Source organism: Triticum urartu, chromosome 5 (genome assembly GCF_003073215.2).
Source record: "Triticum urartu cultivar G1812 chromosome 5, Tu2.1, whole genome shotgun sequence".
NCBI lineage: Eukaryota > Viridiplantae > Streptophyta > Magnoliopsida > Poales > Poaceae > Triticum > Triticum urartu.
This window is the reverse complement of record NC_053026.1, coordinates 430,894,585-430,906,340: the sequence shown is the minus strand read 5'-3', so window position 1 is coordinate 430,906,340 and position 11,756 is coordinate 430,894,585. Positions and strand designations below refer to the sequence as shown.

Below are 11,756 nucleotides of genomic sequence, written 5' to 3'. Positions count from 1 at the left end.
GACATGCCTAGGCCGCCCAGAACGCATGGCAACGCCACGGTCACGCAGTGACCATGCGGCGGGCATGCGAGTTTACGTGCTTTGGAGTTGGGGCCCTGGGCCACCGTCCAAACCTCAACGTATCGCCACCAAACCATGTATTTATACTTAAATAGATACTTATGTACCTAGAAATAATTTTTGGAAAAATAAAAGAGCAAACTATGAGGCAGCTGCATTTCAAATTTGACCTGCTTCCTATTGAACCGACGGAAATTTGTCTTTTTCATCAGAGGTGGATCAAAACTTTTGACACCCAACAATCTTGTCTATTGTGCATTAAATATGGCCTGGCATTTTATAAAATTGATTTGGTCGAATTTTGCAAAAAATATATAGTAGGTCCTTCACAAAAAAAACTCATTTTGGACACTCGAAAAAATGGAAAATGAATTTTTATCCAAAGAAAATGAAAACTTCCTTAGGCAACATTGTTTGCCATTCCAATATGCACCCTTGTGCATGATATGATATCATTTGAACAAACTATGCCATGAATGTGACCATAAGATTAATCATTTGGCTTGAAAGCCATGAATCTCCACACATGATAGCTCATTTCTGAGAACACTTTTTTAAAATAATTACCGTACTACAAGTTTATTATTTTTCCTGATAACTTGGTCACACGTAATGACACAAATGCGAAGGTTTTCCAATTTTTTTATTTTTTTTGAATTTTTCATGCCCGTTTCAAAATGTGGTCAAAACGACGGGCATGACCGTTCATAGCTAGTGGTTGAATCTTGAAAAACTTTTGATGTTTCTATGATTAAACAGATATTTATGTAACTAGAAATGATTTTTGGAAAAAATAAAGAACAAACTATGAGACAACTGCAGTTTAAATTTGACTCACTTCCAACGGAATCGGCGGAAATTTGTCTTTTCCACGAGAGGTGCATCCAAACTCTTGACACCCAACCATTTGGTCAATTTTAGATTAAATATGGCCTAATACTTTATAAAAATTATTTTGTCCAATTTTGCAACAAATATATGATAGGTTCTTCACAAAAAACTCTTTTTGGGCACTCAAAAAATGATTAAAATTAGATAAAAAGATCAGAAATGCATATAAATTGGTGCTCATCCATAAAATGTGGTCTAACTTGAGTGAAAATTTGTGTGATGCCCTTTTGCAAAATAGTTTTGATAGCTACTTCACAAAATCCCTCTATTTATAGTATTTGAAAACTATTTTAAATCACTAATTTTTTGAACCAATAAAAACTCTTCCACGGATCGATGACATAGCGCCCATCCATCCATCCATATCTCCATCCCACATCCATCCATCTATCCACAGAAAAAATAGAAAAAGAGATAGCCCCCCATCCCCACAGCCCAAACCCTAGATCCCCATCGCACCCCTCCTCCCTGCTCCCAATCTCCCCCCCGCCACCACCACCTCCTCCCCGTACCCGCCCCCTCCCGGTCCAGTCCTCTCCCACACACCGCCGACCTCGCCGTCCTCCTCACACACCGCCGCCGACCTCGTCCCTCCCTCCCCTCCCCGCATCTCCCAGCCACCTCTACGCCCTAGGAGATCGAGCGAGCGCCCGAGCGCGCCCGTCCTCGCAGCCTCCTCCCACGATTCCCCGCACCCGAGCCCCACGAGAGGAGCTCCTCCTGTGGTTTTGCACGCCGGCGCCGGCGACCACCAGCCACAGCTTGCCGGAGCCAGCAGATGAGTGCCACCCTTCTTCTCTGTTCTCTTCTTCCCGTCCTCTCTTTCTTCCTCCTTTTTCTCTCTCACACATCTCGATTTCTCTCTCTGTCTCAAACAGTGCACTCCGCCGCCATGGACCTTGTAGCGCGCCGCCCTGATGCCAAGTCCCTCCTCGCCGTTCCTGCGCCGCCAAGCCGAAGCCTCGCCCAAGTCCAAGCGCCGCCGCCATTTGCCTCCTCGCCATGGCCTCCCCTGCATCGTCTGCTTCGCGGACAGAGCTCCGTCTCCGTCAACGTGTCCTCCCGCCGTCTCTGTTCGCTGTCGGGCTCGATCGACTCCAGCAGCACCCCCATGGTGACGCTCCGCTCGGCACCCGAGGTATATCCCGGCTTCATCGATTTTAGATATGTGCTTGTTCCCGCGAGTTAAGATGGATCTAGCGCCGTACGCAGATGCAGAGGTCTTGCGGTCTCTGTTGCTCGAGTTATCTACTGTCGTTCGAGTATATTTGCCTGCTTCCTTTTGACTGGGTTTATCGTGTATGCAGTAGTAGTCATGTCCACGCGTTCTTGTCTTGAGGCGATGGCAATTTGTTTAAAACCGCAAGGCAGCTTTGCTTTCTACAGTATCTCCTTCCTTGTTTTGTTCTGTGTAGTACGTCTTGGTTGGTCAAAAGCTACTAAAACGTTTACTGTTCTGTCGACCGAGGCCTGAGGCAGAGCAAAGGCTTGCCGATTATTGCTTACAACGCCAAGTTGCAATTAGCTGGGATGTGTAGCGTGGCTAGCTTGTGTTGATTGGTTTTGAGATATAATTGGAAACTGATTGTGTGTCAGTACAACAAACGTGATGTTTTTTTGAATAGCAAACGTGCTGATGGAAGTGTCTTTTCATACGTGATTCTGATTTGCACTTCTCGGTCAGAGGCATCTCTAGTACGTGACACACTTTGGATGTGCAAACTTGGTTTTGTTTTGCATGCTTACTTGTTTAGTGAACTTGATGCCATGCTTATTTCATATAGCTAATAGTAACCTGCCAAAAAAATTGTAATTGCCAAGCTTGATTTGTTCTACTTGCCTGCTACAAACTATTCAAATAACTACTACTTAATTAGTAGCATGTAGACTGGATTATTATTTTGTCAACATTCTACTCTAGAGATATTTACAAAAGCATGTGTTGTCCATCCCATGTAGCAATTTGTATTGAGCAAATAGAGCACCGCACTGTAGCTAGCCTCGCGCGGCAGCTGCCGCCCGGGACGCGGGTGTGCGTCGAGTGCAGTATAGATTTTCCAATCTTTCTTTCAAAATGACAAGTTGTATTAGTACACCATCATGGGCCAAAAGTAGCTGAACTGCACTTATTGTCAGGTCAGGGTGGTTTATAGTGTTGCCTTTCATCAAAATCTCAAGAGGCCTTCTCAAATCAGCTATTATTTTTTTTGCATTTGCAGTGAGCTTTAACCGGAAAATACCATTATCAGTCTTTTCGAAATTGTAAGACACACCTGCATGAAATGGAAAACTAGTTACATCTTCAAACTCACCAGTAGATATAAGCTTAAGCTTTTTGCAGTCTCAAACAATCACACAAACAATATAAATTCAGAAACGAAGCTACATAAGATTAGCAGCATAACACTTGTGATTTAGGCTTATCAAGGAGAGGAAGGGGATATCCCTATTTACTAATGTTACAGATTCTTGGATGTGTACCTTGGTTGCAGTCTTGCAAGTGATCACACACATACATGTTTAAACTAGTGTATCTACCAACAAACTCTTGCGGTGATTCTTGAAAATGAATCACATCTGAGCAGAAATAACACATAGTCCTGAATTTAACAACAACCAAAAAAAAGTTGCATACCAACAGGAACACCAAAAATATTGTATGTACGCATACTACCCCCAATCAAAATTACTTGCCATATTTAGCCCCTGAAAACAAACAAGGGCCAGTTCTGGCACTTTTCACCTCTAAAGGAGAGATGGTCATTTAATTGAGGAGTTGTAAACATGACATATTAGTGATGCATCATCATTTATTATTTTTATGGAGCAAACACACATGATAGGCTCAACAGCTGGCGTTGAGTTGTTAGAGCTCAATGCCAACATATATGGTGTTGAACCGTGGCCTCCTTTCTTTGACCCATGGGTGAATTACAAAAGTGAGTGTTGGCTTGTTATATAACGAGCTGCAGTGCTTGGCCTAGAAAGATTCTTCCATACCCAGTAGCAGCGTTCATCCTTTACTCTATTTTTTTCTCTTTTCTTTATTCATGCACGTACATGTTTAACTTATTTGCAAGCTTCTGCTCCAAGATGGCAACCACTGATGCCTACTCTGCTAGTTCACCTTGTGCTACTGGTAAAATCACATGTGGTGGATGGCTTGAGGCAGGCAAAAATGACAATGACGAAGGTAGCGCAGTTCAGCACCATCCACTCTCGCGTTGAACACAAACAGCTCAACCCTGGGGTGTATGGCGTTGAACGTGTTTGTTCCACAAAAGTGCTAAGTTTTTTCAAATACCAAAGTGTATGTACCATGATGTTAGCTTCTTAAATTCTGCTACTAGGACATTGATTCTTGAATAGTTTGCTTATAAAGTTTCCTAGTCATTCAGAACCAACTGCAATATATTGATGGACATAGTACTCTGCTCATGTGTACATCTTTCTTTAAATGTCAGGATAACATGAAAAGTTCTATGGAACAAGAGGTACCAAAAGGTGGAGAACAAAAGAGTGATGTTAGCTGTTGTTGCTGACCTTTTCTCACTAAAGAATGTCCCTCCAACACATTTCTCCCTCACTGGTTGTGTTGTTTTGGTTGGTGCCATCTTATGAACATGTGGTGTAATGATACTACTGGGTCTAACTTAATGAATCCTGGAGAATTACATTATTATTATCATTATATTCTCATTTGTTGGTTGACTGGAAAATTGTGCAATGTATTTTTCTTTTTGAGATACTGTTGGCTGTTGTTGGTCACCCTTCAATAAGGGTTGTATTGAAAATAATAAATTGTGTGAGTGGGCTGTACCGTTTCAAGGCCCAACAAAGTTTTTTTGTTTGGTAGATAAATGGGCTGGCCCAATTAATAATTGATTAAATAAATGGGTTGCACGCCTCAGCCCAAGAACTGATATGTTGGGCTTGGCCCATGCTTGTGGCCAAAAAGTAAATTTAGAAGTGGGCTGAATTATTGGGCTCAGCCCATTAAAACAGCTGATTTGGACCGATCCTACATGGCATCCACGTCATCGCATGTGCCATGTTGGCTCGGGCATGTCAGATCCTACGTGGTCTAGGCTCGTTAGTAATGACCATAATTTTGGTCAAAGGTTTAGCGACCAAAATTTTGGTCAAGGGCTCCTGACCAAAATTCCAGAAAAGGTCATGTTTGTTTACTCTTGATGGCCAACTGTTGATCTTCCGAATTTGGTCAAAAAAATGTCAATAAATGAAAGCAATGACGAATCAACGACCAAAATGGGGAGTCATAATTGGCCATATTTCTTGTAGTGTATGACAACGCGGTTGATGTAGTCGAACGTCTTTACGATCCGACCGATCCTAGCACCGAAGGTACGACACTTCCGCGACCTGCACACGTTCAGCTCGATGACGTCCCACGATCATGGTGATCCTACTGAGTGTTGAGGGAGAGTTTCGTCAGCATGACGGCGTGATGACGGTGATGATGAAGCTATCGGAATAGGGCTTCGCCTAAGCACTGCAACGGAATGAACGAGGTGGATTATGGTGGAGGGGGGCACCGCACACGGCTAAGACAATTGTGAACTTGTGTGTCTATGGGGTGCCCCCTCCCCCGCATATAAAGGAGTGGAGGAGGGGGGAGGGCCGGCCCTCTATGGCGCGCCCTGAAGGAGTCCTACTCCCACCGGGAGTAGGATCCCCCCTTCCCTAATTGGAGTAGGAGAGGAAGGAAGGGGGAGGAAGGAGGAAGGAAAGGGGGGCCGGCCCCCACCCAATTCGGATTGGGCTTGGGGGGCGCCCCTCCTAGGCTCCCTTCTCCTCTCTCCCACTATGGCCCAATAAGGCCCATATACTTCCCTAGGGGTTTCGGTAACCTCCCGGTACTTCGGTAAATGCCCGAACTCAGCCGGAACCATTCCGATGTCCAAACATAGTCATCCAATATATCGATCTTTACGTCTCGACCATTTCAAGACTCCTCGTCATGCCCGTGATCACATTTGGGACTCCGAACAACCTTAGGTACATCAAAACACATAAACTCATAATATCGATTGTCACCGAACGTTAAGCGTGCGGACCCTATGGGTTCAAGAACTATGTAGATATGACCGAGACTCATCTCCGGTCAATAACCAATAGCGGAACCTGGATGCTCATATTGGTTCCTACATATTCTACGAAGATCTTTATCGGTCAAACAGCATAACAACATACGTTGTTACCTTTTGTTGGGGAACGTCGCAGAAAACAAAAATTTTCCTACGGTTTCACCAAGATCCATCTATGAGTTCATCTAGCAACGAGTGATCGGATGCATCTACATACCTTTGTAGATCGCGAGCGGAAGCGTTCAAAGAACGGGGATGAGGGAGTCGTACTCGACGTGATCCAAATCACCGGAGATCCTAGCGCCGAACGGACGGCACCTCCGCGTTCAACACACGTACGGTCAGCGTGACGTCTCCTCCTTCTTGATCCAGCAAGGGGGAAGGAGAGGTTGATGAAGATCCAGCAACACGACGGCGTGGTGGTGGATGCAGCAGTACTCCGGCAGGGCTTCGCCAAGCTTTATGGAGGAGGAGGAGGTGTTGGAGAGGGAGAGGGAGGCACCAAAGGCATGGGTGTGGCTGCCCTCCCTCCCCCCTCTATATATAGGGTCCCCAGGGGGGGGGGGGCGCCGGCCCTAGAGATCCAATCTCCCAAGGGGGCGGCGGCCAAGGGGGGTGGAGTGCCCCCCAAGGCAAGTGGGGCACCCCCCACCCTAGGGTTCCCAACCCTAGGCGCAGGGGGAAGGCCCAAGGGGGGGTGCACCAGCCCACTAGGGGCTGGTTCCCCTCCCACTTCAGCCCATGGGGCCCTCCGGGATAGGTGGCCCCACCCGGTGGACCCCCGGGACCCTTCCGGTGGTCCCGGTACAATACCGGTGACCCCGAAACTTGTCCCGATGGCCGAAATAGCACTTCCTATATATAATTCTTTACCTCCGAACCATTCCGGAACTCCTCGTGATGTCTGGGATCTCATCCGGGACTCCGAACAACTTTCGGGTTACTGCATATACATATCTCTACAACCCTAGCGTCACTGAACCTTAAGTGTGTAGACCCTACGGGTTCGGGAGACATGTAGACATAACCGAGATGGCTCTCCGGTCAATAACCAACAGCGGGATCTGGATACCCATGTTGGCTCCCACATGCTCCTCGATGATCTCATCGGATGAACCACGATGTCGAGGATTCACGCAACCCCGTATACAATTCCCTTTGTCAATCGGTACGTTACTTGCCCGAGATTCGATCGTCGGTATCCCAATACCTCGTTCAATCTCGTTACCGGCAAGTCACTTTACTCGTACCGTAATGCATGATCCCGTGACCAGACACTTGGTCACTTTGAGCTCATTATGATGATGCATTACCGAGTGGGCCCAGAGATACCTCTCCGTCATACGGAGTGACAAATCCCAGTCTCGATCCGTGTCAACCCAACAGACACTTTCGGAGATACCCGTAGTATACCTTTATAGTCACCCAGTTACGTTGTGACGTTTGGTACACCCAAAGCACCCCTACGGTGTCCGGGAGTTACACGATCTCATGGTCTAAGGAAAAGATACTTGACATTGGAAAAAGCTCTAGCAAAACGAACTACACGATCTTGTGCTATGCTTAGGATTGTGTCTTGTCCATCACATCATTCTCCCAATGATGTGATCTCGTTATCAACGACATCCAATGCCCATAGTCAGGAAACCATGACTATCAGTTAATCAACGAGCTAGTCAACTAGAGGCTTACTAGGGACATATTGGTGTCTATGTATTCACACATGTATTACGATTTCCGGATAACACAATTATAGCATGGATAAAAGACAATTATCATGAACAAGGAAATATAATAATAATCCTTTTATTATTGCCTCTAGGGCATATTTCCAACACCTTTGTCATCGGTATGTTACTTGCTCGAGATTCGATCGTGGGTATCATCATACCTAGTTCAATCTCGTTACCAGCAAGTCTCTTTACTCGTTACGTAATGCTACATCCTGTAACTAACTCATTAGTTAAATTGCTTGCAAGGCTTATAGTGATGTGCATTACCGAGAGGGCCCAAAGATACCTCTCGGATACACGGAGTGACAAATCCTAATCTTGATCTATGCCAACTTAACAATCACCATCGGAGATACCTGTAGAGCATCTTTATAGTCACCCAGTTACGTTGTGACGTTTGATAGCACACTAAGTGTTCCTCCGGTATTCGGGAGTTGCATAATCTCATAGTTATAGGAACATGTATAAGTTATGGTGAAAGCAATAGCAGTAAACTAAACGATCATCGTGCTAAGCTAATGGATGGGTCAAGTCAATCACATCATTATATAATGATGTGATCCCGATTATGAAATGACAACTCTTTGTCTGTGGCTAGGAAACTTAACCATCTTTGATCAACGAGCTAGTCAAGTAGAGGCATACTAGTGACACTCTGTTTGTCTATGTATTCACACATGTACTAAGTTCCGGTTAATACAATTCTAGCATGAATAATAAACATTTATAATGATATAAGGAAATATAAATAACAACTTTATTATTGCCTCTAGGGCATATTTCCTTCAGTGCCCACCTCGGGTGCCCCCGGACCGCCTCTTTTCTCTATAAATACCCCAATATTCCAGAAACCCTAAGGGAGTCGACGAAATATTCATCCAGCCGCCGCAGAGTCCAGAACCGCTAGATCCAATCTAGACACCATCTCGGATACGGTTCACACCTCCATTGGTGCCTCTCTGATGATGCGTGAGTAGTTCTTTGTAGACCTCCGGGTTGATAACCCACAAGTATAGGGTATTCAACCAAAATTTATTGATTCGACACAAGGGGAGCCAAAGAATATTCTCAAGTATTAGCAGCTGAGTTGTCAATTCAACCACACCTGGAAACTTAATATCTGCAGCAAAGGTATTTAGTAGCAAAGTAATATGATAATATGGTAACGGTAGCAAAAGTAATATTTTTGTGGTTTTATAGTGATTGTAACAAGTAGCAACGGAAAAGTAAATAAGCGAAGAACAATATATGAAAAGCTCGTAGGCATTGGATCGGTGATGGAGAATTATGTCGGATGCGATCGATCATGCAACAGTTATAACATAGGGTGACACAGAACTAGCTCCAGTTCATCAATGTAATGTAGGCATGTATTCCGAATATAGTCATACGTGCTTATGGAAAAGAACTTGCATGACATCTTTTGTCCTACCCTCCCGTGGCAGCGGGGTCCTATTGGAAACTAAGGGATATTAAGGCCTCCTTTTAATAGAGTAACCGGAAAGCATTAACACATAGTGAATACATGAACTCCTCAAACTACGGTCATCACCGGTAAGTCCCGATTATTGTCACTTCGGGGTTAACGGATCATAACACCTAATAGGTGACTATAGACTTGCAAGATAGGATCAAGAACTCACATATATTCATGAAAACATAATAGGTTCAGATATGAAATCATGGCACTCGGGCCCTAGTGACAAGCATTAAGCATAAGCAAAGTCATAGCAACATCAATCTCAGAACATAGTGGATACTAGGGATCAAACCCTAACAAAACTAACTCCTTTACATGATAAATCTCATCCAACCCATCACCGTCCAGCAAGCCTACGATGGAATTACTCACACACGGCGGTGAGCATCATGAAATTGGTGATGGAGGAAGGTTGATGATGACGATGGCGACATATTCCCCTCTCCGGAGCCCCGAACGGACTCCAGATCAGCCCTCCCGAGAGAGTTTAGGGCTTGGCGGCGGCTCCGTATCGTAAAACGTGATGAATCCTTCTCTCTGATTTTTTCTCCCCGAACACGAATATATGGAGTTGGAGTTGAGGTCGGTGGAGCGTCAGAGGGCCCACGAGGCAGGGGCGCGCCCAGGGGGTAGGCGCGCCCCCACCCTCGTGGACAGGGTGTGGGCCCCTGATGTGGATTCTTCTTCCAGTATTTTTTATATATTCCAAAAATAATCTCCGTTGATTTTCAGGACATTCCAAGAACTTTTATTTCTGCACAAAAATAACAGCATGGCAATTCTGCTGAAAATAGCGTAAGTCCGGGTTAGTTCCATTCAAATCATGCAAGTTAGAGTCCAAAACAAGGGCAAAAGTGTTTGGAAAAGTAGATACGACAGAGACGTGTCAACTCCCCCAAGCTTAAACCTTTGCTTGTCCTCAAGCAATTCAGTTGATAAACTGAAAGTGATAAACAAAAACTTTTACAAACTCTGTTTGCTCTTTTTGTTGTAAATATGTAAAGCCAGCATTCAAGTTTTCAGCAAAGATTATGAACTAACCATATTCACAATAACAATTAGGTCTCATATTTACTCATATCAATGGCATAATCAACTAGAGAGCAATGATAATAAATCTCGTATGACAACACTTTCTCAAAACAATCATAATATGATATAACAAGATGGTATCTCGCTAGCCCTTTCTGAGACCGCAAAACATAAATGCAGGGCACCTTTAAAGACCAAGGACTGACTAGACATTGTAATTCATGGTAAAAGAGATCCAGTCAAGTCATACTCAATGTAAACTAACAGTAATGGATGCAAATGACAGCGGTGCTCTCCAACTGGTGCTTTTAAATAAGAGGGTGATGACTCAGCATAAAAGTAAATGGATAGACCCTTTGTAGAGGGAAGCAGGGATTTGTAGAGGTGCCAGAGCTCGATTTTGAAATAGAGATGAATAATATTTTGAGCGGTATACTTTCATTGTCAACATAACAACCTAGAGATCTCGATATCTTCCATGCTACACACATTATAGGCGGTTCCCAAGCAGAATGGTAAAGTTTATACTCCCCCACCACCAACAAGCATCAATCCATGGCTTGCCCGAAACAACGGGTGCCTCCAACTAACAACAATCCTGGGGAGTTTTGTTTGCAATTATTTTGATTTGATTTGAGCATGGGTCTGGGCATCCTGGTGACCAGCCATTTTCTCATGAATGAGGAGCGGAGTCCACTCCTCTTGAGAATAACCCGCCTAGCATGGAGGATACAGACAACCCTAGTTGATACATGAGCTATTCAAGCATATAAAACATAATGTTTATTTGAATGTTTAGAGTTTGGCACATACAAATTTACTTGGAACGAAGGTAGATACCGTATATAGGAAGGTATGGTGGACTCATATGGAATAACTTTTGGGGTTTATGGAATTGGATGCACAAGCAGCATTCCCGCTTAGTACAAGTGAAGGCTAGAAAAAGACTGGGAAGCGACCAGCTAGAGAGCGACAACAGTCATGAACATGCATTAAAATTAATCAACACCGAATGCAAGCATGAGTAGGATATAATGCACCATGAACATAAATATCGTAGAGGCTATGTTGATTTTGTTTCAACTACATGCGTGAACATGTGCCAAGTCAAGCCACTCGAATTGTTCAAAGGAGGATACCACCCTATCATACCACATCCTAACCATTTTAATAGCATGTTGGCACGCAAGGTAAACCATTATAAACTCCTAGCTAATTAAGCATGGCATAAGCAACTACAATCTCTAATTGTTATTGCAAACATGTTTCTTTCATAATAGGCTGAATCAGGAACGATGAACTAATCATATTTACAAAAACAAGAGAGGTCGAGTTCATACCAGCTTTTCTCATCTTAATCAATCCATCATATAATCATGATTATTTCCTTTCACTTGCACGACCGAATAGTGTGGAAAAATAATAATAGTGCACGTGCATTGGACTAAGCTG

General features: G+C 44.1%; 1 protein-coding gene across 3 annotated transcripts; it reads left to right on the top strand.

The window, feature by feature from the left end:
• The first annotated feature begins 1,420 nt into the window (after positions 1 to 1,420).
• On the top strand, positions 1,421 to 4,642 carry LOC125509544. 3 transcript variants are annotated; one of them, XM_048674532.1, is made up of 3 exons: positions 1,421 to 1,729; positions 1,835 to 2,089; positions 4,416 to 4,642. In XM_048674532.1, the coding sequence occupies exons 2-3, from the start codon at positions 1,844 to 1,846 to the stop codon at positions 4,491 to 4,493; spliced, it is 324 nt and encodes a 107-aa protein (XP_048530489.1). In that variant the 5' UTR covers positions 1,421 to 1,729; positions 1,835 to 1,843; the 3' UTR covers positions 4,494 to 4,642. The 3 variants fall into 3 exon arrangements, with proteins under 3 accessions (XP_048530489.1, XP_048530488.1, XP_048530487.1); XM_048674531.1 differs by having other exon boundaries at positions 1,826 to 2,089; XM_048674530.1 differs by having other exon boundaries at positions 1,422 to 2,089.
• Positions 4,643 to 11,756: the final 7,114 nt, after the last annotated feature.